This window comes from Tursiops truncatus, chromosome 1 (assembly GCF_011762595.2).
Source record: "Tursiops truncatus isolate mTurTru1 chromosome 1, mTurTru1.mat.Y, whole genome shotgun sequence".
Lineage (NCBI taxonomy): Eukaryota > Metazoa > Chordata > Mammalia > Artiodactyla > Delphinidae > Tursiops > Tursiops truncatus.
In genome coordinates, this window is record NC_047034.1 from 171,665,222 (window position 1) to 171,691,970 (window position 26,749).

The 26,749-nt window shown below is 55.7% G+C and overlaps 2 protein-coding genes across 18 annotated transcripts in view; one reads left to right on the top strand and one right to left on the bottom strand.

Moving 5' to 3' along the window:
* ZBTB17 (zinc finger and BTB domain containing 17) overlaps positions 1-12,613 on the top strand; it is a 30,489-nt gene extending 17,876 nt beyond the window's left edge. For 2 of the 14 annotated variants that reach the window (XM_073795515.1, XM_033842743.2), the window contains 14 exons: positions 6,263-6,589; positions 7,339-7,527; positions 8,165-8,305; positions 8,635-8,754; positions 9,403-9,641; positions 9,721-9,863; positions 9,952-10,252; positions 10,556-10,643; positions 10,725-10,841; positions 10,931-11,051; positions 11,278-11,408; positions 11,734-11,943; positions 12,063-12,152; positions 12,229-12,613. In XM_073795515.1, the coding sequence (XP_073651616.1) occupies positions 6,265-6,589; positions 7,339-7,527; positions 8,165-8,305; positions 8,635-8,754; positions 9,403-9,641; positions 9,721-9,863; positions 9,952-10,252; positions 10,556-10,643; positions 10,725-10,841; positions 10,931-11,051; positions 11,278-11,408; positions 11,734-11,943; positions 12,063-12,152; positions 12,229-12,512 (2,499 nt within the window). In that variant the 5' untranslated portion in view covers positions 6,263-6,264 and the 3' untranslated portion in view covers positions 12,513-12,613. Of the gene's footprint in view, positions 1-6,262; positions 6,594-7,338; positions 7,528-7,934; positions 8,306-8,634; positions 8,755-9,402; positions 9,642-9,720; positions 9,864-9,951; positions 10,253-10,555; positions 10,644-10,724; positions 10,842-10,930; positions 11,052-11,277; positions 11,409-11,708; positions 11,944-12,062; positions 12,153-12,228 lie in introns of those variants that run through there. The other 12 variants (XM_033842723.2, XM_033842782.2, XM_073795532.1 and 9 more) reach the window with 12 other exon arrangements.
* Positions 12,614-14,022: 1,409 nt separating this feature from the next.
* The window catches only part of SPEN (spen family transcriptional repressor), a 93,826-nt gene continuing 81,099 nt past the window's right edge, over positions 14,023-26,749 (bottom strand). For all 4 annotated transcript variants that reach the window (XM_019918858.3, XM_019918857.3, XM_019918860.3 and 1 more), the window contains 5 exons: positions 17,434-25,540; positions 16,537-17,010; positions 16,176-16,370; positions 15,686-15,844; positions 14,023-15,212 (listed from right to left, as the gene is read on the bottom strand). In XM_019918858.3, coding sequence (XP_019774417.1) covers positions 15,081-15,212; positions 15,686-15,844; positions 16,176-16,370; positions 16,537-17,010; positions 17,434-25,540 — 9,067 coding nt within the window. In that variant the 3' untranslated portion in view covers positions 14,023-15,080. The remainder of the gene's footprint in view (positions 15,213-15,685; positions 15,845-16,175; positions 16,371-16,536; positions 17,011-17,433; positions 25,541-26,749) is intronic.

Here is a 26,749-nt window from a genome sequence, read left to right on the forward strand (position 1 = left end):
TAACCTGGGCGATATTTCATGTTTGACAGGTGCCCATTTGACTCTGAGATGGAGCGTTGCTCTGTGGACCCACTTAGAGCTCTGGGCAGGCGCTCCAGCCTTCAGCCAGGAGCACCCTTGGGGTTTATGGAATAGTTGTTCAATATAAAGTGCTTGCCTGACGGAGAAAATTGCTCTGAGTGGTTCTTGCCCAGTGCCCCCCGTCTCTTCATGTTAATTGGGCTCCGGGATTTTTCCAGACTGCATTTAGAAGGAATAATGGGTTGTGATTACAACATCTAAACAAGGTTCAAGTCACCAAGTAGGGTGTTTTTTTGTTTTGGTTTGGTTTTTTTTTTGCGGTACGCGGGCCTCTCACTGTTGTGGCCTCTCCCGTTGCGGAGCACAGGCTCCGGACGCGCAGGCTCAGCGGCCATGGCTCACGGGCCCAGCCGCTCCACGGCATGTGGGATCTTCCCGGACCGGGACACGAACCCGTGTCCCCTGCATCGGCAGGCGGACTCTCAACCACTGCGCCACCGGGCAAGCCCACCAAGCAGTTTTTGAGTACACCCGAGGTGCCCAGCGTAAAAGGATATGTAGAAACCGTCTGATGTGGTCTTTGGCCTAAAAAAATACGTAGAGTCAGCATCTCTGCTTCCTGGTAACAGTCGTTTGCTGAGTGCTTACCACATGCCAGGCACTGGGCAGGCTTTGCTAAGGTTACCTAGCTTAATCCTGTAAAGAATGTGGGAGGTAGTCCCCCTGGCTCCACTATGCCAGAGGAGAGCTTTGCTGTAGGTCACCTGCGGGTGTGGTAGGAGGCAGGACCTGGAGGTGAGCCTACTTGGCTTTGGCCCCAGAGGCTCTGCTGCCTCCGTGGTGCCGAGCTGCCTCTCAAGTCCTAACTGTTGGAGGCAGCAGGGCGGAGCTTGGGGCCTGGCGTAGCCATGCTCTTAGTTTTTAGGTGATTGGACTGCGCCACACGTGGTGCCGTGCTGCTTGGCATGTTGGAGACCCTCCATAGATGCCAGTTTGTTGTTGCTGTGGGGATGTGGGATTCAGGTTTTGTTGAATTGAGCAGAGTGGATTTCACGACCCAGGGAGAAACTTTGCTCACGGCAGCAGTCTGTGTGTGGATGTTTTGGATCCGAAAGGCAAATGAGATGGATTGTGTTTTCTCCGGCGCTCCACCCCCCGTCACTCCTGTCTGCCTTTGCGGCTCTTTCCCCTCCTCAGGGCAGCCCTGGCCAGAGCGTCTGGGAACATGGTTGGAAACATCCCATCTCTGCACGGATTGAGTGTGGCACTTTTACCTCACTTTTTTCTTATTACAAATTTTGTTAAATTTTGAAAAATTTTCCGTATAAAAGTATATGAAATGCACATATTTAACTAATAAACCTAGGTGTATCCAAATGAAGAAATAGAGCGCCCCCAGTGTCTCAGAGGACCCTCCCGTCCAGAGAGAACTGTTGCCCTCAAATGGTTTGTCAGTCATCCCCTTTGCTTTACAGTTTACCATCTGTATCAGTTATCTCTTGCTGTAAGCAAACCACCTCGAAACTTAGTGTCTTTAACCATCAGCAGTTTATTATTTCTCTCCATTTTGTAGGTCGACTGGGCAGTTGTTTTTGTTCTACAAGGTGTTGAGGTCACTCGCGTGCCAGCATTCAGCCGGTGGCTGGGCTGGAGCCCTGGTGCTGTCAGCTGGGGCATCTCGGCTCTTCCTCAGGGGGCCCGTGCACATTGGTGTCTCCTCCAGGGCCCCTCCATGTGTCCTCTCCCCCGCAACAGGAGCGCCCGGCCGTCACTGCAGTGGGGTGGCCGGGTTCCAAGAAAGCAAAGCAGAATCTTCCAGACCTCTTAAGGGCCAGGCCTGGAACTGGCACAGAGTCACTGCATCCTGCTGGTCAGAGTCATCCCAGGGCCGCCCGGGTTCAGCTGGAGTCTCACGGCAGGTGTGGTCGGATGGGGCGGATTGTTGGCGGCCATCCTCAGAGACTGAGCCCACGGCGCCCGCACATCCATGTCCGGGTTTCCTCTTTGCATCCGCACTGCAGGGCTTCCCCAGGTCCCTCATGTTTTCGTTCCCAAATGAATTCCTTGTGAGGCTGGCCAGGGCTTGTGTCCAGCTAGGCTGCTTGTCCTCAGGGGAACATCCCACCTCTGACACCGAGGTCTGCCCCGTCAGTCAGGGATATGGACCGAGCAGACGGCAGTGTCATGGAAGGTGCCCGCTCGCAGGCCGGAGTTGGTCGGAAACACGAGGGCTTTGGGCTCGATGGGCTCTGCGGTCTAGTTCTGTGTGAGTTTTCTGTTGTGCTATGTTTTGGGGGTCTTTCTTAGAAGGAGCTTTAACTAAGGCCCACACGTAGCACCCTTGAAGCAAGATGAAACGAGGAGGAGGGGACCCCACTCTCGTGCTTAGCGGAGGGCACCGCACACCGCGGGCGGGCCGGCAGAAGCGCACTTGATCCCCGCCACGGGTCATGAGCAGCGGGCTGGCTGCTGATCTTGTTACTGTATTCAGGTCTCCTCAGACAACGCTCCCTCCTTGCGTGCACTCGGGACGCGGCTCCCACATCGCCGCCCGCCCCTGGGGCCCGCATGTCCCTCTGTGTGGCCCAGGCAGGTGCATCCTGCCCCACGCACTCACCTCTTTTCCTGGTCCCCTCTAAGCTTGGCCAGATCCTGGTGGGTTCCTTTCACTGTAGAGTGTAAAAGAGGAGACAGTCAGAGGACTGCATGCTCATTCTAGAACAACAGTTCACCTAGGTTTGGAGGTGGGGCACGGCCTGCTTCTAGCTCAGCCCTCTGAGGGGAGGACCGAGCCGGCTGGCCGCTCACCGGCTCACCGCACCGTCTTGGGGAGAAGAGAGGGGCTGTTGGAGCTTTGTAGCAGGCAGGCAGCTGGGGGAGGTGAGTGGGTGAGCACCGGACAACAGCCTGGGGGCTCTGAGCTCCACTGCCCCGGGGGGCTGTGCGATCATAAAATCCACGGTGCTGCTGCCAAGTGACACCATTTAGCACTCGGCAAGCCCCCAAGGGCCCTCACACCCCTGGGGGGGCCGGTCACAAGATGGGGCTTGTGAGTGCATGTTTATCTGTTTGTGGGGATGGCCTTTTTTTCCCTTCTTCCTTCCTTCTAGTTCCTCTCCCTACCTGCCCCATCCTTCCCTGCTTCCTCCTTCCCTTTTATCCCCGTGTGTTTTCTCTCTTGTCCATTTCTTTCTTTGGTTTTGTCAGAACAGATGTTTCTCTCGTTGGAACAGCTCTGGAGGCTTCAGAGGGATTCCAGAAGCCTCTGGTGTTCTCCCGACACCCACATTTGGGGAGGAGCCCACTTCTGGGCGGGCATCTCGCATCAGAACACTGCAGTTAGCTTTGGGTGGAAAACATTACTCGTGGCGCGCAGCTGCTCCCCCGTGTTTGGGGGGGGAGGGGCTGGGGTGCTGGGCCACCGCCCACCCTCTCGCAGGGACCTGTACCAGCCTTCTCCCAAGGCCTCTGGAAGTGAGTGCGCCCCGTCCTGATGTGTCGTCCCCCCTCCCCCCCCAGGGCTCCTCTCAGCCTTGGTCCCAGGCAAGGCCAGTAACCACCTGACCTTGGAGCTGGTAGGTCCCTTCCACCCTGTTGGCCAGGAGTCTTTTCTCATGTTTGTCTTCCCAGCAAGTCAGATCGCTTTCTGGCTGGAGGGTTCTGTTCTCGGCAGGCTCCAGCCCAGGGGCCTGGGAACAACTCTGTACCTGGCGGTGGCGGGGGGTGGGGGGGGTGCACAGGGCCTGGGTGCTCAGCCAGTGCTCCCCAGTTGTTCCTGAGCCTGGGAGGTTCTTCCTCCCAGTTCAGTTCCTGGGTTGGCTCCTGGTGAAGGTGAGGGAGCCAGGCCCATTGCCAGGAGGGAAGAGTTTGGATCTGATTGGGAAGTTCTGAAGGGGATTATTCTGCAGCTGATTGAGAAGGCACCTGTGGGCCCTGGTGGCCCCTCCCTTTCTGCACTTGGAGGGTATTTCACCTGAGGACAAAGAGGGTGAACTGGTGATGGGAGCTCAGGGGCTGCCCATGCACACGTGCACACGTTTGTCTGCTCACGTGGCTTTTTCCACAGCAGAGAGAAGACAGCTCAGGTCGGTTTGGCCCAGGCCTCTCCTTGCCACCTGCCTTTGGTTCCATTTACACCTTGCCTGTGTGTACCCCCTTTAGGTCCTAGGCCTAAGTGCCCAGCCTGCCTGTTTAACCCTACAGGCTGTACACTGGCTCTTTTCCATGTCCTCCAAAACTTCTCTGTTTTAGCTTTGACCTGCTCAGGAACAGAACAGCTGAACTTCTCCCTTGTATCCCTCGAGGTCACGAATGAGAACTTGCTTTTTCTAGGAACTGAAGACCTAGAGGAGGATGCCTTCATGGGGTGTCCTGGTCAGTAGCAGCCTTTGCTCCAGCAGCTCCGTGCTGTGCCGGCTGGTTTGTAACCGAGCAGGTGGTTCAGCAGACGCAGCGGGCCCAGCCGCCTTGCGCCTGACCTCTTGACTCCAGGGCTGGCTTCCGGCTCTCCCCTGCTTATACAAGAGCTTGCGCCTCAGCCACTTATGATCTGAGCGGTCCAAGAAACTGTGCCTCTGGCTGGGAGCTTGTGTGTGGAGGCTGGGACCAAAGGACAGTCCTGGGGACGTTGGAGGGAGACAAAGGGTATTTTCAAGTCTCCAGCAGCAGCAACTCTGAACTCATGACTCAGGGGCTGGCACCCCATAGCACACGGCCTGTTGCCACTGCCTGTCCCCTCTTACTTGATGGAGCCCTACCCACCTACTCGGTGACTTCTCCCAGTTCAGCAAATACACCCTTCCACTTGTGAAAAGTTTCCAGACACCATGGGTGGGTGGGCTTTGCATCCTTCAAAGCCGATCTGTGCTGGCTAAGCTACGTGGGCGGGGGCGTGGCTTTCGTTATGTCTCATCACAGCCAGACAGCCATACATGGTCACTGCAGCTCCAGAGCTGCAGCGTGGTGACTCAGCCCCGAGAGGCTGATGTAACAGGGGAACAGCCGGAGCCAGTGAGTGGCTGTTGAAACCTGGAGGCCGAGAGCCTCCCAGGGTCATGCTCACCTGCCCAGAAACCACCTGGGGCAGCTCTGAGCAGACCCAGGCCTCAGAGGAAAAGTTCTAGAAGAACTGGAAGAGAAACCACTGCCACTTATCAGATTCCAGGCCAAGGCGTGACAGCCCAGCCTGGTTGGATCTATGTAATGTGGTTCCAGGAGTGGGCACTGACGTTTACTTAGAAATTGGTTCTTTCTTGAAAGGAGAGTCTGCTGCTTTTCCCTAGAAAATGCCGATCCTGAGACTGGCTCTGGTGTGGTGTTGAGGGGGAGGGGAGAGCCGTTTTAGATACTTAACTTAGGCCTGGCTTGTGCAGTTCAGGATGATTCGGCACCAGGCCATGGAGTTTTTGTGAGCATTTTTACTTGAGACAGTTGTGAAATTTCCAGGCAGCAAGTGAGGCCTTTGACAGAGAAACTGCAGCCAGGCCAGCAACTCCAGGCCTCAGGGTCAGAGTTCATTCTTTCTCGAGGGACAGCCTAGAGAGGTTTCTGGACGCAGAAGGCTCACCAGCTCTCGTGTAGTTCCCTGAGCCCATGAATCAGAGGTTGGGGAAGTGGGGGAGAGAGATGGATCCTCACCCCCGAGGGCCAGGCTTTGCCGAGGACAAGGGAACCTGCACAGACCCCTGTGGATGCAGCGGGAGAGGGGCTGATTCCTGAAATGCTGGATGATGAAACGTCTGCCTTCCCAAGCGCATTATTTCACCTGTACGTGACGAACTGAGAAAAATAAGAACAAAATAGAAAGGTTTTCATGAAGCCAGATCTATCCAGTCGAGAAAGATCTGTCTTTTAGTCTAAGATTATGTCATGCATTCTTTTTGTAATAAAAAAGTTAAGCGACCGTGTCTTTTTCTTTTTTTGAAATGCTGACAGTAATCAGTGTTTTGTGTGTGCTCGGTTTTTGATTTTTTAATGTCATTACCTGGCAAGGCACAAAGGTGGCTATTTTGTGTTGGTCCCTCCATGCTTCTTGCGTTCTGGAACTTTCCTGACCAGTTAGCACAGGAATCTAGAAGCCACCCCCCGTCGGTCTGGGCCTGCAGAGGCACCTGCCCTGTGTGGATTTGGTTTCACCCTCCCGCCCATCCCCCTGCTTCTCACCTGGGAGTGCTGGGATTGCTGTTGGGGCTGGTTGGTGTCCTCCCTCGTGCTAACTCGAGGGCTCTGTGGCTTTCCCCAGCCATGGATTTTCCCCAGCACAGCCAGCATGTCTTGGAGCAGCTGAACCAGCAGCGGCAACTGGGGCTTTTGTGTGACTGCACTTTTGTGGTGGATGGTGTTGACTTTAAGGCTCATAAAGCAGTGCTGGCGGCCTGCAGCGAGTACTTCAAGATGCTCTTCGTGGACCAGAAGGATGTGGTGCACCTGGACATCAGTAACGCGGCAGGTACCCCACTGGGTCCAGGGCCGAGCTTGTGGCGGGCCCCGTGCCACGTGAGGCCCTCCTTTGAGCAGCACCTTCCAGCTGTGGGGTGCGCCAGACCTCCCACACAAGACTCGGCCATGAGTGCGTGGGTACCAAGTTCTTACCACATTTGTGGGGCCTCTTTTGACTGGGAGTGGGGTGGTAAGGGGAGAGCTGGCAGGAAGGGCTCATGATAAGCTCCGGAGTGAACACAGGACAAGCTCGTCAGGAGGGACAGAGAGCGGGAGGGCTCTGAGCCCTGGTCCCTTTCCATTGCTGAGTCAGTCCTCAACCCCCTACCCCAGTGCTCACCTTGATGGGAACGGCAAGGGTTAGGATGGGGAGGGGTGTCAGGAAGGTCCTGGGATTGAGGAAGGAACTAACTGTCCTAGGTTCAGGTTCCCAACCCAGAATGACGTGCCATGCCGCCAGAAGTTCGGGCAAGATGTCGTTCCCCCATTTTACACATGCGGAAACTGAGGCCCAGAGAGGTCAGGTGACTGGCCTGGAGGTCAGGTAGAGAGTTTGTGGCAGAGCCCTGATGAAAGCCAGTGGTGAGAGGCTCTGTCCTCTGGTGGTGAAGTGCAGTGGATGGGCAGAGAGTGTTCAGGGTGGGCACTCACACCCTCCGCCCTCTATGGGTGTGCTGCTTTTTGGAGGCTGTTGTCTGGGTTGAGAATCTCCAGGTTGCCCGCCTCTCCACTGGCATGGGAGATGGGGAGACAGTGGGCTGCCACTGCCCCGCTGCTTTGTACAAATCCCTGGATCCTGCCACGGAGTGGGGCAGCTGGACAGGCTGCTGGGGCCAGGCCTCGAGGTGGGTCCGTGATGGCTGTCTGTGTCCTTGGCAGGCCTGGGGCAGGTGCTGGAGTTTATGTACACGGCCAAGCTGAGCCTGAGCTCTGAGAACGTGGACGATGTGCTGGCTGTGGCCAGCTTCCTGCAGATGCAGGACATCATCACGGCCTGCCATGCCCTCAAGTCACTGGCTGAGCCGGCTGCCAGCCCTGGGGAGAGTATGGAGTCCTCGGCCTTGGAAGGTAAGATTCTTGGCAGGCTGTTCCTGAGCAGGTGGCTTCTGATGGGAGCTCTGCCCCCGCCTCTCTGTGTCACCTCTTTGGCCTCGCCTGTGTTGTGGGGAGCTCGTGAGGAGCAGCTGCAGTGAAGTCTGAGAACGCCTCTCAGAGGGGCCCTGTCTACCCTCCCTGACTGAGGGCACCGGCAGCCATGCCTGGCTCAAGGCCTTTGCACAGGACTTCCCTCTTCCGGCAGGTCTCCTCTCCCACACGCTTACTCCTGCTCCCCTTAGTGCCTCAGGAAGGCCCATTGCGGCCCAGTGTGGGCCACGTGCCTTGTGGCACACTTTCAGAGAACCACGCTCCTCTCCTTGTAAGCACCCATCTCTGCTCAGAGTCATTTCACGTGTGACAACTGTCTCCCCGACCAGTCTGCAAGCCCCGTGGGAGCAGCAACCGTGACTGTTGTACCCCACGCCCGGCGGCAGCCTGGTGTGATGTCGGTGCCTGTGAATAATCTGTTGAATGAGCAAGCCAACAAGCCGCTCCTTAGACGTATCCCCAGGGAGGTTTGGAAGAGCTGCCAGCTCTGGGCCACCTCACCCCGCCAAGTGGTGGACACTTGATGGGAAATGGCAGGTCTGTCCTGTTCCACCTCCAGTGGGGGACAAGAGGGCCAAAGAAGAGAAGACGGCTGCCACTACACTGAGCGAGCTGGACCTGGCCAGAAGCAGTCCACCCGCGGGCCTGGGCAGGGAGCCCAAAGAGGAGCGAGGCGGCCAGGCCGAGAGCGCGGCCAGCGGTGAGTTGTGATGCTGAGGACCTGGCTGACTGTCCATCACCTGCCAGCAGCGTGGGCTCCAGCGCAGTGAGCAGCTTTCTCAGGAGGCTCCTGGGGGAGGGAGGCACAGGCAACTGCATCCCTTGAGCTCAGGTTACCCAAAACCACCGGTTATTTTTTCTGGGGCATCTGTTGAAGCCAGAGCAGAGGCTCAAGCAGCCCGAGCTTGGATGTGCTCCCCCCACCCCTGGGGCCATAGCCGCTTCCAGGGGTCTGGTCCAGGAGAGCCGACCAGCCCCTGGACAGAGGGTGCCAGTCCAGCCCCGGATGCCCCCACACCCCTACCCCAGGTGCAGAGCAGACGGAGAAGGCCGATGCCCCCCGGGAGCCTGTGGAGCTCAAGCCGGACCCCACGAGTGGCATGGCTGCTGCTGAGGCCGAGGCTGCCTTGTCGGAGAGCTCAGAGCAAGGTACCCTCTGCCAGGGCGCCCTCCCTCACGCAAGCGTCCCCACTCACACGTCACACACACACACACACAGACACACACACACACACACACACACACACACACACACACACACCCCACCCCCCACCCCCTTCCGCCAGCTCTCTTCCTCCCTTAGCTGATCTCACTGTGAGTCAGTCTTTCACATCAGCTTTTGGGCCGACATCTTTCCTCATTCTTGAATTTTGACATCAGTTTCTTGGTTGTACACCCTGGCCATGCTTCCCTTTAGCACAGAAGTGTCCTTGTCGCAGTACTGGCCCTGCTGTTTTTCCCTGGGCTGAGCACCTGGCCGCCCATGGCACCCACCCCAGCCCCCGCCCCCGGTGCTTGTTGGCTGACGGTACCCTTCCCACTTGTGTCGCCAAATATGGGGCCCCCGGTGGACTGAGGCCCACCTGCGTCCTCCAAGCAGCAACTGTCCCGGTCATTGGTCTCCCCTGGGCTTGCCCTGGCGGTGCTGGGGACCATTTATCAGCGGGTCCCAGACATTGCCCTGCCCCTGCGAGGCGCCCACGCAGAGAGAGGGTGTGTGCAGAGATGAGCCGTGCCCAGGCCTCACTTGGCCAGTTGCCAGGTCGGCTTCCTCAGCGTCTGCCCCTCTTGTGGCAGAAATGGAGGTGGAGCCAGCCAGGAAGGGAGAAGAACGAGAGGAGGAGGGCGCCGTGCCCGCGGTGGTCAAGGAGGAGGGGCCGCCGCTGGAAAAGGGCGAGGCCCCCGAGGAGAGCGAGGAGTCGGCCAGCACGGACTCGGGCCAGGAGCTCGGCGCGGAGGCGCGGGGCCTGCGCTCGGGCACCTACGGCGACCGCACGGAGTCCAAGGCGTACGGCTCCGTCATCCACAAGTGCGAGGTGCGCCTTGGGCAGTGGAGGCCCCACCCCGGCCCCCCGCCCGGCGTCGCCCCTGACACCCCGCCCCCTGTGCCCGCAGGACTGTGGGAAGGAGTTCACGCACACGGGCAACTTCAAGCGGCACATCCGCATCCACACGGGCGAGAAGCCCTTCTCGTGCCGGGAGTGTAGCAAGGCCTTCTCCGACCCGGCCGCCTGCAAGGCCCACGAGAAGACCCACAGGTAGGCCCAGCGGCCGCCCCCCATGCCCGCCCACCCGCCCCGGCCCCGCGAGCCCTGCGAGCCTCCTGTCCCCGTGCTCTGCCGCCAGCCCGCTGAAGCCATACGGCTGCGAGGAGTGCGGCAAGAGCTACCGGCTCATCAGCCTGCTGAACCTGCACAAGAAGCGGCACTCGGGCGAGGCGCGCTACCGCTGCGAGGACTGTGGCAAGCTCTTCACCACGTCGGGCAACCTCAAGCGGCACCAGCTGGTGCACAGCGGCGAGAAGCCCTACCAGTGCGACTACTGCGGCCGCTCTTTCTCCGACCCCACGTCCAAGATGCGCCACCTGGAGACGCACGACACCGACAAGGAGCACAAGTGCCCTCACTGCGACAAGAAGTTCAACCAGGTGGGGGGAGCCGGCCCCGGGCCCCTGTGCTCCGGCGGCTTCCGTCTCGGGGGCCCGGGGTGCCTAGCGGGGAAGTAGGTGGTGTTGGCTGAGCAGGAAATGATCCTGCCGGGTGGAGCTCTTGACTGGTCTGCCGAGCAAACTGGGAAGGCAGGCTTGGGGGGCGGGCGCGGGCCAGGAAGAACTGAGGGGGGTGGTTTTCCCATTTCCCCCGGCCTTGAGGAAAGGGGGAGCCCCGCACAGGCCCCCGGGAGGACCGAGAATCGGTGGTTCCCTGCCGTCTGACCCCCTGCCTGGGCGCAGGTGGGGAACCTGAAGGCCCACCTGAAGATCCACATCGCCGACGGGCCCCTCAAGTGCCGGGAGTGTGGGAAGCAGTTCACCACCTCAGGTAGGGCCCGGCTGGCCCCGCCCCCGGCCCCGCCCCCGCCCCCGGCCGCCAGTGCCAGGCCCACCCTCGGTCTCGCCACAGGGAACCTGAAGCGGCACCTTCGGATTCACAGTGGTGAGAAGCCCTACGTGTGCGTCCACTGCCAGCGGCAGTTCGCTGACCCCGGCGCCCTGCAGCGGCACGTCCGCATCCACACGGGTGGGTGAGCGGCCCGGCGGCGCCCGGGTGCGGGCACAAGGGAGGAGAGCAGGCGCCGACACCTTCCCGTCCCCTGCCTCCGTCCCCAGGTGAGAAGCCATGCCAGTGCGTGATGTGCGGCAAAGCCTTCACCCAGGCCAGCTCCCTCATCGCCCACGTGCGCCAGCACACCGGGGAGAAGCCTTACGTCTGCGAGCGTTGCGGAAAGAGGTCCTGCCCTTCCGGCCCCCGGCCGGCGTCCTGTGGGGTCCTGGCACTCGGCTGGGTGGAGGGGGTCAGAGAATAAGCCCAGGGCTCGGTCGGTAGCCGGGCAGACTGCTCTGGCGCAGGTCCCGGCGTCCTCTCGGATCTAGACCCTGAGGTGGGAGGCCCCAGCCCAGCACCCCCGCCCCAGGCCTGGGCGGTTCTGTGTAAGCCTTTCCTTCTGGCCCTGCAGATTTGTCCAGTCTAGCCAGCTGGCCAATCACATCCGCCACCATGACAACATCCGTCCTCACAAGTGCAGCGTGTGCAGCAAGGCCTTCGTGAACGTGGGGGACCTGTCCAAGCATATCATTATCCACACTGGTGAGTGCGTGCCACCCGCCTCTCTGTCCCAAGCCCTGGCTCTGGGGCGCGTGGTGGGGTGGGAGGCGCCCCGGACCCCAGCCCTCGGTGCCGGCACTTGCTGAAGGCGGCCTTGAAAGCAGTTTAACTCCAAGGAGGGCCCCATTTTTTCAGAGCTTCTGGAAGGTGCAGGGGCCACTGGAAGCTTCCCTGTGCCTCAGGTGGCCGCCCCAGAGCGCTTCCTGCTGGAAAAGACAGGGCTGCGGGGGAAGCTGGAGGCCACTGAGGTCCTACCCCCCCCTGCACCCCCCCCAATGGCAGGAGAGAACCTTGCCTCCCCCCCCAGGAGAGAAGCCTTACCTGTGTGACAAGTGCGGTCGCGGCTTCAACCGGGTGGACAACCTTCGTTCCCATGTGAAGACTGTGCACCAGGGCAAGGCAGGCATCAAAATCCTGGAGCCAGAGGAGGGCGGTGAGGTCAGCGTGGTCACCGTCGATGACATGGTCACGCTGGCCACTGAGGCACTGGCGGCAACGGCCGTCACTCAGCTCACAGGTGCGGACCGTCACTCAGCTCCCAGGGCAGCAGGGGGTGGTCACAGCAGGGGTTGCCTCTGGGGTGGCAGCAAAGGGGCAGGTGAGTCTGGTCTCAGGCTCTGCTGATGCCGCCCACAGTGGTGCCAGTGGGGGCGGCGGTGACCGCAGATGAGACAGAAGTACTTAAAGCCGAGATCAGCAAAGCTGTGAAGCAAGTGCAGGAAGAAGGTGAGAGGGCCTGCCTGGGGGAAAGCTGCTGGACCCAGGGGCCCTTCCTGTCCTAACTGCAGCCCCACTCCCACAGATCCCAACACTCACATCCTCTACGCCTGTGACTCCTGTGGAGATAAGTTCCTGGATGCCAACAGCCTGGCCCAGCACGTGCGGATCCACACGGCCCAGGCACTGGTCATGTTCCAGACGGATGCGGACTTCTACCAGCAGTACGGGCCAGGCAGCACGTGGCCGGCCGGGCAGGTGCTGCAGGCTGGGGAGCTAGTCTTCCGCCCTCGGGATGGGGCTGACGGGCAGCCGGCCCTGGCAGAGACACCTCCCACAGCCCCTGAATGTCCACCATCTGCTGAGTGAGCAGGCACCCCCTCCTCCTGTTTATTTAAGGTTGGACGGCACCCTGGAACTGAGAGGGGTGAGCCCATTCCCTAGAGAGAATAAATCTGATTATTTTCTAACGCTGCCTATAGCTCCCTGTGGGGCTGGGGCGGGGAGCTGGCAGCTGTGGCTGATGCCGGGGAAGGGTTGCTCCACCCAGCGACCAGTCGGCAGAGACCTGCTTGTGGGGGAAGCCAGGCTGTCCCTTTGCAGGATGGGACTGGAGCCCCGGGACCTGTCTAGAAGCAAGCTGGTTGCTTTGCCTGAGTTGGGGTGTGGGCAGCACACTCAGGCCAGAGAAACTGTGGCTCCACGAGCCCCATCTGGCCTCCTCTTTGGAGGCTTCTCGTCGGCCCGGCGTGAGGATCGGACCTCCCCTCTCCACCTCCCTCCGCTGTGGAGCCACGGCTGTGACCCTGCGCCCTTGTGTTGGGAGCTGGGCCCACAGGGCTTGGCCACAACTGCTTACCAGGATCCAGGCCACCCGTACAGAGCCCAGCTCGGGGGCCCATTCAGCCAGAACAGCAAGGTAGGCAGAGCACCAGACCCAACAGGCCGCAGGCCTGCTTCTGTTGGGCCTAGGGAAGAGGGAGAGGCTCCACGCTCGCTTCACGGTAGAACCCTGGCCGCAAGATCAGGGCCAAGCCAGTGTCATCTTTTGAGAACGTTTACTTGCCCTGAATCAGTGGCGTCTCTACAAGGCTGAGAGCCTGGAGGGACAGGGATGAGCAGCCAGGAGCTGTGATGGGGAGGTGGGAGATGGCAGCACTGCTTAAACCAGGAGCAGCAGTGCGGACTGTGAAGCAGCTCATTCTTACCTGTCAGCAGGGAGACATGAGATGCCGTCTCTGCCGCTTTTCCATACAGCTTATCCCCAGCACCTGTAATTCCTCACTCAGAGATGGTACCATCTCGCACCGAAAGCATAGCTCTGTTTGGAGGAGCCCCAGGGATACTGCAAGGGAGACCAGCAACTCTGTGGTCCTTGTGTTCCCGTCCCCCACGCCCAACTCCCCAGCTTGTGGTGGGTCCAGCTGCTGGGGAAGCTTGGCCCACCAGTGCCATCCTCCTATTGGGAGGCAGCTGCTGCAGGGCCAGCCTGCACCACACCCGGAGGAGGAAGGGACAAGAGGCAAGACCCCCAAGGCTTCCTTAAGATGTTTCTGAGTTTGAGTGGGAGGTGGCTTTATTCTTTAATCAATCAAATTTGAAGTGCCTTCGACATTACGCAGGAGCCAATTGGGACCTTGAAGTGTCAGATAAACACCACAGCACTGAAGAACAGTTCAAGTTCAGTCTGTGATGAAAATCTTCTTTTGTACAAGATAAAATGATCCTTGGGGAGGATCCGTGGCAGAAAGGAAAAAATAGGTTCCATATACAGACGTGGTGGGGGGGTTGAAAGCAAAAGTGGGACGAAGGCTAGCTGTTCCCATAAGCCAAGGACCCCTGGCCCTCCCATCCAAGCGACAATCACATCCACACTTGACATGTTCTGTATTTTTTAATAAAGTTTGTAATCCAATGGACACACAAAACAAAACTGCGCTGAGAAAAACAGTTTTCATAAATTAATAAGTGTTAGGAAGTCGGGGGAGAGGTCAAGGTCACAGGAAGAAGGGAAGCCAGTCTTTTGTACAGTCTTTTTGTGTGTGTGACACTTCCAAGTTGCGGGAGCAGGGCCCGTGCTGTAACGAAGCGCACTTATACAAATGAGTGACAATACAAAGTCTGAGTATGAAAATAAGATTTTCTCTGAAAACACATTTTTGGCACAGATTAAAAAAAATGTATGTCGGGGAATTTGATTTTTAAGTCAGTATTATATATATTTATATATATTATATATTTATATATACACACATCCCAAGTTCTGCATATTCCACCAAGAGAGAAAATCCTTCTGTTTGCTCTTTTCTGATTGTAAACTGTACATCCTGGGTGAATCAAAGATGGTGGCAGCAGGAGAATTAAAGAGAGATGACATCCAAATGAGCAAGGGGAAGGGAGGGGTGGGGACAACACAGCCCAATGAAATGTTCCTTGACCCCAAGGTTTCAGCAGAAGTTTGAAGTCCTGCATGAGAGTCTGCGATGTGTGTGCCATGTGTGTTCACGTACACCAAGACATCCAGAGTGTCACAGCCTGTCTTCACTGTGCAAAAGTCCAAGTCACTAATTTAGTGCAAAGGCAGTTCTGTTTTGTTTCTTAAAAACAAAAACAACAAAAAAATTCCACTGCCCTGTTCCTTTTCTCCAAGAGGAGGAGAGAGAAACCCAGCCTCAAGGTGTCTGCAAGTCCGTTGGTTGGTGGTCTGTCCTTGGGCTAAATGTCATGTAAACATACGAGTAGCAGCACCACTGCCCAGGGCGGGGGTCTGTCTGACTGAGCCGGGCGGGCGGGCGGGTAGGAGAGCGAGGCTGGCCGTCTGGCAGTGGAGTCTGTCCCCCTCGGCAGCTTCTTCCTCCACTTGGCTGGGTTGTCCTGTGTTTTATTTTTTGCTGCAGAGCCTCAGGAAGATACGCCGAGTGGTGACCATTCAGTGGCTCACACAGAGGCAATGACGATCATGAGGTGGGGAGAAATGTGGGAGATGCTGGCTAGGAGGTCGGGGGCCAGACGGGACAGGTGACTCTCAGAGAATTCGCAGGGCGGGAAGATCTGCAGCACGTAGGCGGGCTGGAGAAAGGGACAAGAGAGAAAAATGGGACCTCCTGTCTTCACGTCACCCACCCCACTACCACTCTTCCCTAAAACATTTCCAACTGGGGGCCCAAAGGCCCAACAGAGAGCCAGGCTGAGTCAATTTCCCAACCAGCTAAGGTCTCCAAGACTGTCTACCAGAAGAAAACTAGGTATCAGAGAACTAACATGAAACTAACCCCTGAGAACTTCTTCTCTATCCTTAAGCTAAAGGGAAACCTCTGCTGCCTCAGCCGTCCACTGACTGTCTCCAGGATGGGCAGCAGTAATCCGGCCCATGCACTCCACTGGTTTCCTCTATCCAGAATGCCCCTTTGTCCAGCTCCTCTGGGAAGCTGTCCTGACTACTCTAGCTGGCACTGGCAGCCCATGCCACCAGATCAGTCAGACGGCCTGACCAGCCGAGACCGGCCCCACGTGTGTGCGCCGAGGCAGGACACCGGGCTGACCTGATTGGAGCCAGGGTTGGGAACGTTGATGATGCCTGCCGCCTGCTTGGCCTGCAGATACGTGATGAAGGCAGCCTTGAGGGACTCGGTCTGGCTCACGACGTCCTCTTGGTCACGGCCACAGGGCAGAGCCAGCAGCAGACAGTAATCTGTCTCCACCTGGGGAACAGGAAGCTGTCAGTGATCGGGGGGCCACCTCACAAAACAGCCCAAGAAGAGGCCTGTCCAACCCAGGTGATTCGGCTCCTCAATCCCCACCTCTATGATGACCCTGAGGGCCATCCATATATTTGCTGAATGAAAAAAAGCATCTCTGGATCTAGAGGCACTTTACACCCCTAGTGGAGAGAGGACATGCCCTTCATCATCCCCTCCAAGAGAGCCATTATTGCGCCGCGTGACAAGCCGCGGAGACAGGCAGTGGGGGGGGCCACCCGTGCCTTCCCTTGCTGTGGGCGGGGCAGTTGCTCACCTGGGCCCTGAGTCTTACCGTCATCCTTCGGGCAACCCCCTCCAGCTGTGAGGCCTCCAGCCGCATCCTCTGGGCAATCCTCAGGGGGGGCCCTCCTTCAGAGAGCGGCAGGGACCGATGGGCCAGGACATTGTTGCCAGAGACGAAGTGGAGCTGCACAGCAGCTGTGTCGTTCTTGAGGGCCAGTAGGCCCTGCCACACGATGGGGTACTTCTGCTCACAGGGAAACAAACAGAAGTGAGCTCACGGCTGGAGAACACAGCTGTGCTGGCCACGGCCCCAGGCAGCAGCTTGCTGATCTAAGTCAAGTGGGGCTCTCGGGACACTGACAATAGCACAAAGCTCGAAGGGTGGTAGGGGAGGCCCTGCCCAGGCTTACCTTCAGAAGCTGGACCATATCCACAGGTCTCTGGGAAGTCAAATGAGGAGAGGAATCTTGTTTGGGGGCGGGCTGGGTTTCAGTATGCGGCAGAGCCAGTCCTGGAGGGGGGCTGGGGCCTGAGGGTGCAGGGACAAACAATGGCTGCTTTGGGGCAGCCTGAGCAGGAAGAGGGGCCGGGAGGTCAGGCTTCATCGAGACAGACACGGGGGAGGGATAGGAGGTCTGGCTTGTTTCCGCCTGCGCCCTGTGGACCTGGGCATGAGGCTCCGCCGGCCTGTTTCCAGGTACATTTGGGAGGCGCGGCTGCTCTGCTCCTGTCTGGGTGCCCTTTGCCTCCTGGGAGACTGGAGGCATCTTGCTGCTTGGTGGCTGGCCTGGCTGGCTGAGCTGGGAGGTCTGCGTGGACTGGGCCGGCTGTGCGGACTGCGCGGGCTGCAGAGGCTGCGAGGGCTCGCCTTCAGGAGGGAGGCCCTGGAGTTGGGCGGGAAGAGAAAGGAACAGAGTCAGAGTCTGTTACGCACCAACAACATCCTGCCCCAACCAAGCAGCCGTGAGCCCCTGGGCAGGTCAGCTGCAGGGCATCTCCTGTAGGCCAGGCCCCCGGAAGGGGCTTTAACCAGACGGCCATGCTCCTGGGCGTTCAGGATTGAGGGTTCCGGTGAAAGGTCACCTGCTCCCTACCTCCTCACCCACCGCAGGCAAGAGCCGCCCCCTCACCCGCTCCCACAATGAGCTCCCTCCATGTCCCCGGGCTCTCCGTGCTGTGATTCACCCCTCCATCCTGAAATTTAGGAAGCGCCTCTTTAAATCCACAACAAGGACAACATATTTCAGGGACCTTACTGGCACCTCCACCACCATGTGGACCAGAAGGCAGATTTCTGGCGCTCTCACCTGAGCAGGAGCCTTGGTCCGGGAAGGCAGGCCAATGGAGGCAGCAGCAGGAAACTGCGTGTGCGCGAGCTGAGCCGGGCCGTGGTAGGTGCGGATGTCCCCGTACCTGTACTCCTGAAAGAGCTCCCCGCTGGAGTGCACGATCTGCACCCCGTGCGTCACCACCACAGGCGGGGTCAGAGGCAGCCCCTGCAGCTGGTTGCCGGGTGTGACTGTGAGGATGCGGGCCTCGCCGTGGGGGGCGGGGGCGGGGGCGGCTTTGGCATCTGCCATCTTGGCGGCTTCCTTCCCTGGCTGCTGAGCGGCCTTGCTGGCTGGTGACACTTTCACCACCCCGTCCGCTGCCCGGGGCTGCTCGCTGACGGCCGTCACGTGAGGATGCACCATGATCCTCACGTCCCGGGGCACAGTGTACGGGTGTAGTCGGTACTCAGACTGCATGACCAGCACCTCCGACTGCACAGGGGCTGCAGCTCGAGCAACGGGGAGGTGATAATGCACTTCTTCCTCTGGAGGGTGCTGGGAGGCCAGGGCGGGCACACCAGCTGTGGCTGGCTGCGGGGTGCCCGCACGCTGCGGGGCCCGGACCTCTATTTGCTGGGGCTGCAGGGGGGCCCGAGGAGAGTGAAGCGTCTCTGGCCGGATGCTGTAGGTGATGCTGGGCAACGTGGGCGTGTTCATCCTCACCTCGCCCTGTGACAGGTGGCTGAGCGACACGGTCTGGGTGATGCTGTGGGGTGGCATGATGACGGACTGCTCTGGGTGGATGCTAGAGATGAACTGCGGCACAGGAATGCCCGCAGCCAGCATGACCGTGGCATTAGTGGAGAGCGCGGCGGATGTGGTGCTGCTGGGGTGGCACGCCCTCGGGAATGGGGACGGAGCCGGCCCGGTAGGTCGAGGGGAATGCACATCTGGCTTGGTGGCTGCCAAATGGGAGACAGTCCGATCTGTCGGGGTGCTGGGCCCCGAGGTGACGTGGTTCACTTCTGCAGGCAGTTTGCTGGGCAGAGCAGGAGGGTGGTGGGGTGTAAGAGTGGACCCCAGGTTTGCTGGCTGAAGGACCTTGGTCTCTATTTTGAGGGTGACGGGGTCAGCAAGCTTTTTGTTAGTGGTGACTATGCTTGGGGTGAGGACCAGCTGGTTGTGAACCAGCACCGGGGGTGTGTTTATGCCCTGGGTGAGGACCTTTACTGTGCCACCCTGGGTGACGGGTGTGGACACAGAGAGATGAATGGGCTCAGGCTTCTCCAAGGACGGACGGTCGGCCTTAACCGATGAAATCACAGGAGATGCGTTATAGGTCTGGGCAGTTAGTACCAGAGTAGAATGGGTGGCCACATTTGCATAGCCTGAAGGAGCTTGAGGGCCTTTGGGCGGAGGCTGAGATGGCGTGACAGAATCGGGTTTGACCTGGGACTTGGACACCGACTGTTGAAACTCAATGTCCATTGCACTTGCTGGGGGGATCTGGCTAATCTTGGCACTGATCCGCTGTGGGCCTTCAGTCTTCTGCCCCGAATAGCTCAGCAGCACAACCCCTTCTGAAGTGTTCACACGCAGCCCAGTGCCAGAGCCCGTGTCTGCCGGACGGTCGTCAATCACAGACATAGACCCTGGGTGGAACCGACTGTTGTCATTAGTGCCGGATCTCTGTCGGCACTTTGCGGATGGTGCAATCACTGCACCTGCCACAGTCACTGCACCTGTTGTCGTGGCAGTCACAACCCCAGATGCAGCAGTCACCGCGCCCGCGGAAACTGTCACCGCACCCGCGGCAGTGTTCACTGTGCCCGTGGCGGCGTTCACTGGAGCCGTGAGAACGTTCACGGGCCCCGTCAGAACATTCACTGGTCCCTTTAGGACGTTCACGGGGCCAGCGGGAGTGTTCACCAAGCCTTTCAGCGTGGCCACTGAGCCCTTCACAGGGCCTTTCAGGGCATTCACTGGGCCGGCCAGTGCATTCACTGGAACCAAGGAGACATTCACCAGGCCAGTCAGGGCGCTCACCAGGCCAGTCAGGGTCTGAGGAGCTGGCTTCGCCAGAGTTATCTTTTGCGAATTCTCCAAATCAATGCTGACAGGCATCCGGCTAATAACAGAAGTAATTTTGGGAGCAATGACTGGAGTCACCTTTTCTTTGTCAGTGGCCACTGGAACCTCTGAGGCCTGTGTGTCGGAGGCGTTAGTCACTGGAGCTGCTGCTTTTTCTTCTAGAAGAGGCTTTTTAGATTCAACCGGAGGGGGCAGCGCCTCGTGCAGGCAAGGGGCAGCACTGACAGGCTCTGCAATGGCAGTTGTGACGCTCGTGGAAGTGACGCCCGTGGCAGATACGTACTTAGGGTCCATGAGGATCTTCCTCAGCGTACTGGAGCTGGTGTCTATGTCAGAGGCCTTTGTGTCTGGGGGAAGGGCCGGAGATGGGGTGGATTGCGCCCGTGGCTCCTCCTGCCTCGTGATCCACTCTGTCACCTTCGTCGGCGGACTCTGGTGTGGGATCCCCCCAGCAGCGACAGGGGGTGGGAGCTTTGCTATCGTTACGGAAGGAATTGGGGGTGTGGGCATGCTTGAGTCACTGGGCGGGGTCACCGGGTCACTTTCAATGATGGAGTGCACCTTGAATCTGGCTCGAGGCTCGTCATCCACGGGGGTTGGCTGTGAGGCCGGGGGAAGGTCTGGGAGCGCAGATGCTTTGGTTGGAGTCTTTTCTTCAACACTGCTTTCTTGGGACAAATTCCCCTGGGATGTAGTCTTGCTTGGGTCAGAAGCACACGACTCAGGGGGAGTGGACTGGGGCTTGTCACTCTGCTTTTCTTCCTGTGGAGTTTCTGGGGGCTGTGTCGTGGCCCCCTCGCTTGTAGCAGGGCTCTTGCTTTGAACTTGGTCAGGTTCAGAGACATGGGTCTCTGTAGCGCCCCCAGTTTTCTTGTTTGTATTCCGTTTGCGGCGTGATCGAGTGGTCTTCTGGCGCCCTTTGTCTTTCCGAGCAAGAGTAACTTCTGCTTCTTTTGATCCTTTGACTTGCGGCACTGGGTGGGAGGTTTCGCTGCTGTTCTCTCTGGCTTCCTTGGTATCTGCTGGGCCTGCTGAGGGGTCAGGTGCACTGCCTGGTGGCCTAGAAGATTCTGTAGCAGCCTCAGTCTCCAAGATGCCAGACACAGCCTCATCGGTCTCAGGTTCCATTCCTTCCTCAGGAGACTGAAGATCTGTCTGAGACTCTGCAGGGTAAGGTGGAGGTGCTGGGAAGTTTTCTGGCTCCCCAGAAATGTCATTGATGATGGAACCGATGGCCGCAGCCAGCTCTGTTTCGCTGGCCTGGTGTGCGGGCTTGTCCCGGTCCTCTGTGGAGAGGCGCTCTGGGGCATCTGCAGCTGCCGCCTTGAAAGCCGTGGGGGTGGAGGTTTCCGCGAGCTTCTCGATGTTCTCCACAGCCTGCTCCAGCTCCATCTGCTTGGCTAACTGATTTGCTTCCGGGGACGGCTTAGAGGCAGACCCATCTTCCTTCTCTGATTCCTTGTCCAGATCAGCTGGCTCACTGCTCAGACGCAACGATAAACTAGCCTCCTCTTGGGGACTCTCGCTCTTCTCAGGGGAAACGGCCGCGACCGCAGCCGCCTCCTCCGCCGGCAGTCCCGCAGGGCCTGCAGCCGCGCCGGGACTTACAGTGGCTTCCGCATTTCTCACATTTGCAGATTTGTCCACCGCTGATCTAGAGTTTCGAGATCTTCCTCTCTTGGACTTGGAGTTTTTCTCAGGGGCTGTTTTTTTCTCCACCACTTCAGCTGGGGGGGTTTCGGGTGGATTTTTGTCTGTGCTAATTTCTTTTCTATCACGTTTTTGTTCACTTCCTGCTTCTTCTTTATCAGTCTTGGATTTTGTGTTATTTTCTTTCACGTTTAACTGGGGACTCACCTCAGTGGTGGCCTCAGGACGTTCAGCATCAACTTTTGGTTCATTTTTCCCCTTTTTCCCCTGTTGGACACCAGCAGCTACTTTCTGGGATCGTGGGGACCTCCACCCCTCAGCTGGCTTGACTGTCTCCACTGGCTCTTTTGCCTCGGTCTCATCATCTTCGTCAGCTCGACGGCGTGCTTTTGGAGGCCTCCCCCTCCTAGGGGTTGTAGGAACCACTGCAGCCTCCTGCAGCTCCCGCTCCAGTCTCTTCCTGGTCACTCGTGGTTGCTCAACGGGCTCCTTGACTGGAGAGCGGCTCTCATGGTCACCCATGGTTGCGTAGACACTCCTTACATTCCGGCGCCTGGTTCGGCTGAGGGGCAAGCTTGGCTCAGGGTGTTCAGGGTCCGCGGACGAGTTTTTAGAGGCAGCCCTTGTAATCTTCTCTGCCTCCATCTTCAATTCTAAAAGCTTCTGTGCTTCTCCCCGAGGAGAACTGGACCGCTTGAGCTTTTCCCGGTCTATCCTCTCACTCTTCCTTGTGACAGGCTTCTCCACGATACTTGCTGCAGCTGCCTGAATGGGGGTTTTGGAACGTTTACTTTTGTTCGGCTTTTTATCTTTTGCAGCAACTGGGGGATCAACCTCTACACCTTCAGTAGCTGGAGGCGGGACCTCGTGAACATCTTCAGCGTTTTGACTTGCATTAGGTTCGACATTAGCAGCTGAGTCTGGCTTCTCCCCTTTTGGCTCATCGGCTTCCTCAGGCTTCTGAGTCGGTTTTGGAAGTGTCTGGGTACTGTCAGGCTCTGGGTCTACACTGATCTCTACCTGGGAAAATGAGGCCCCAGGAGTTGGAGGCTTGGCATCCAAATAAGGCAGCTGATCGACTGATGAATTTTCTTCAACAACTAAAGGAGTCTCAGCAACGTCTTTCCTGGTGTCCACTCCTGGGGGCACGTCTACTTGTTCAGGTTGTTCCACAGCGATGGGAGTCAGATCAGATACAGGTTTTGCTTCTTCTGAGACAGAGGCTGGCTCAGTGGTCTTCTCTTCTGTCACTGAAGGCACCTCTCCTGTTTTTTCAGCAGCTGTCTTCTCCAGGGATGCTGCTGCAGACTCTGGAGCTACAACTGTGACACTAGGAGGCCCAATCGAAGGTGGAGTTTTCAGTTCCGACTCTTTATTTTCAGAAGCAGATTCTGAGGTCTTGGGGTGATCCTCTGTATCCTCCTGTTTCTCGACCTCTTTGGGTTTTTGGTCTTTTTCTTTTTCTTTCTGTTGCATTCGTGTGAGTTCCATAAATCTGCTATGGAAAAGAACTACTGGCTCTTGAATCAAATCAGTTGTGCTATTCACTCCATCAGATGTCTGCCTCCCATATAACCGGCCAGAAACGAAGTCAGATTCTTCATCTTTTCTCTCTAGATGCTGCAATCGCTTGGAATCTTGTTCAAAGATTGAGCTGTGTAAAAAACGAGAAGCAAATAATTCTTGCCTTTCCTGTTCTTCTTCTTTATGGTCATCTTTCTTATCATCCATTTTTCCTTCTGAATCAGTCCGAATTTTCTTCTTTTTCATGTACCAGGATGGAATAGGTCTTGGAGCAGAGTCAACCTTTTCTTTATCTTTGTTGTTTCGAAAATTAGCAAATCGGGAGTCCCAATCAAGAAAAGACCAATTTTCTTCTCGAGATGAAGACAGGGATTTAGCTCTTTCAAGCAAAGCCTTAGTGTCTGGTGTGATTGTCTTATCCAATGCAAAAGAATAAAATTTGTTCCTTTCTAAAGAACTGGAGAGTCTTTCATCTCTCTCACGTAGTTTGTCTTCTCTGTCCCTCAATAAAAAAGACAACCGAGAACTTTCAAATAACGCAGAGGCTCTGGGTGAGTGAGATTTGTGTTCACCATCTTCATCAGAATCAGAAGGCACCTCACCAGGTTCCAAGTCACGTACAGACCTCTTTCGAAGGCTGTCTCTCTTAATTATGCTGTTTGGGAAACTCACATCAAATCTGCTGGCATCTTGTTTCATTTGAGAGTCCCACCGATTTAGTTCATCTTCAGGATTCAAGACAGATAGCTTTATTTTGGCCATGTCTGCCATCTGTTCTCTCCTGCTAGAATCATAAGGATTAAATTTTAAGGACTCTTCTCTGACTGTTATATTAGAATACGGGAGACCTTTTTCATCTACTTTAGGAGACCCTTTTATTGACATTACCCTAGGGGAACCAACAGGGTCATCTTCCTCATGGAAGGAACCATGTCGGATACTGGGGGAACCACCAGTCCTTTCAGAATCTTCACTGATTTGGCGTGAACTTCTGTAGTTCCGTTCTCTCTTGGTGCAGATGTCAAAATCAACATGGTCCATCCTTTTCTTTTTGCTGGGAGGAGAGTCGTCAGTGACATCCTGAGGGGGTTTGCCGACCTCGTGAACAAGACTACGTCTTTCATATTCATCCACATCTTTTTTAGGACTGCCAAACTTTTCGGACTTGGCTATTTCCATCTCCATCTGCTGTTTTCTACGACTCTGCTCCATTTGTTTTCGGTAACTCTGCGTGTGATCAATATCAATGCCAATTTTTTCTTCAGTATTTACTGAATGTGGTTTATCTTGGCCTGATTTACATTCAAGTGGTTCATCACGAAGACTGCAATAGTTTTTCCTATTATCTTCTCTCTCTGGTCCTTGATCATCTAATAGCTCCAGCTGTTTAAGTGGTGGTTTTGAAGGAGTGGGTTTTTTTGACTGGATTTCTTGGTTTTCCACAGATTCACCTACTGGTTCTCTCAGCCTTGCTTGCAGATCTGAGTTGGGCCTTGATACAGTCCCAACAGAAATGCTGGCAAGCTCCTGACACTCTCTGGGGCTGGGAACAGCATTAAGTCTGTCTAGTTTGATTTTTTTAGATTCTCTTTTAAGAATTTCTTTCCTCACCGTCTTTTTTTCAGACTCTCCTTCCCTCAGTAGAATGACATCTCTAGATGATATGTCAGGCTGTTTCTTTAAAAGCACCCGAGCATCTTCCATCTCTGGGCTACTTTTCTTAACATCTGATTTTTGCCTTTCTGCTTTCAAATTGGAATCTGCAAAACGCCTTTTCCTCGCTTCCAGCTTCTCCAGATCCACAGCACTTACCCCATCAACAGTTTGCTCTGGTTTTAGGTGCTTCCTGGGTTTAGGCCTGCCTTCCTTATCTACCACTTCTATGTGGCTTGAAAGCCCCCTTTCCTTTGGCGCTTTCATTCTAACAGATTCTAGTTTAGACAACTCAGATTTTGCAGGCTCTGTCTGAGAGACCTGAAGTTTCTGATCTAAGGCAGAAGACTTGACAGTGTCATTATCAAGCTTGGCTTTCAGCTTTTCCAAAGGAGTGTGGTCAATAACCTTCCCCTCTTTTTCTTTCACTCGAGTCAAAACCACACAAGGCATGAGTTCCAAGCGGTTTTTTGCTACTCCTTCTTTGTCAGCTTTCTCTCTGCTCAGTTTATTAGAACTCCTTGATTTTTCAGGGCTTTGTTCTCTCTCATTTTCTTGGTCTGTTTCTGAAGACTGAGAACTAGGGGAATGAACTTTTCCTTTCCGTTTCTGCTTGTCAGTTTTGTCCTTCTCCACCTTTTCCTTCCTTATTAAACGTCTCTCTCTTTCCACTCTCTCAGGATCAAAAGTTCGTTCTTTATCTGTCTTTTCGTTTTTTGTATAGCGTTCCAAACGAGGTTTGTCAAGTTTATCATATCTTGGAGGGGAAAGCGAGCTACAGCTTCCACTCCGGTCCGAGGATCGGCTGTAAATCCTCCTCTCGGAATCACTAGGCAATCTCTCTGACTGTGAGGGTGATGCTCCAGGACTCTGTGGGCGTCGCAAGTGAACTGGACTCTGACTGCGTTCAATTGGCCTCCTCTCGTGGTCTCTGTCCCGGTCAGACTCAAATCTTTCGCGTTCTCTTTCTCGTTCCCTTTGCCTGTAACTGTATTCCCGAATATCTTGTTCATAAGGATCATTTCTGTAATCCCTGTACTCCCGGGGATCATCGTAATATCGTGACTCATAGTAGTCTCCTTGGTAAGTTTCCCATTCTGAATAAAATTCTCTCCCTCGAGCTGGATAGTCCCGTCTGGAATCCTCAGCATATGTGCCTGGAGTACGAACATTCTCATAATATGTACGATCTTGGCTATAGTCATACGATCCCCTTCGTTCTTCTCTGCCAAAGACAAAAAAGAATGTATTAGTTTTTTGTTTCCTCGTCACTTACACATTAATCATACATATGAGATTACAAAGTCCTGCTTCCAAAAATCTTTTCCATTTTTTAATCATTAGAACTGCACTGACCAATACCATACCTACAAGCCACATGTGGCTACTGAGAACTTGAAATCTGGCTAGTCTCAGTTGAGGTGTGAGTGTAAAATACACACTGGATTTGGTAGACTTAGTTTCAAAAAAAAGAAACACTTCAATAATTTATTCAGATTGAGTATATGTTGAAACAGTATTTCAGACATATTGGGTTAAATAAAATTAATTTTACCTTTAGTTTTACTAGAAAATGCAAAACCACATATACAGCTTGCATTACACTTCTATTGGACTTGGACAGCAGTGCTTCAGCCCCTTGTTATTCTTTTGGTATCGGTTGTCGTGACTTATGATGAGCACTAGTATTAAACAGTATCACATCCCACATTTCTAAGTCTTTCATAATTACTTTCCTGCCAAAAGATACTCTTACCACAACTTGGGAAACAAATGTACTGTTTGAAAAGATAACAATTTAACTAAAATCTTCCCACCTATGCAACCTGTATATCGGTAACACCTCTACCTCAATTCACAATTTAAAAAAACACATTGGGGACTTCCCCGGTGGTCGAGTGGCTAAGAGTCCGCACTCACAATACAGGGGGCCCGGGTTCAATCCCTGGTCAGGGAACTAGATCCCATGTGCCGCAAGTAAGACCCGGCGCAGCCAAATAAATATTAAAAAAACAAAACAAAACAAAATCCCCACACACACTGGGGGCCAGTCTCCCTGGGCTCAGTTTCCTCACTTACAAAATGATAGCTCTTCTTCACAAAGCTCTTAAGATGATTAAATAAGATAACATTTGTAAAAACTTTCCTAACATAATACAAGGCACATACTTGGCCTTCAGTAAATGTTACTTTTCCCCAACCTGCCAACTAACAAATTAGGTGATTACAAACTGTGTGAGATAATTCCTTAATTGTAAAAGAATTCACCTCAGATTTTCTCCCACAGTGACACGTCCCAGTGCATTCAAAATAAGATTAAATTTCAAGAACATGTATGGTGTATAAAATGAAATTCACCTGTGATAGAGGCCAATTCCTTTACTCTTGTTCACTTTCCATTTTTGTCTTTCAAGCAGGTATGGCTTACTCAGTC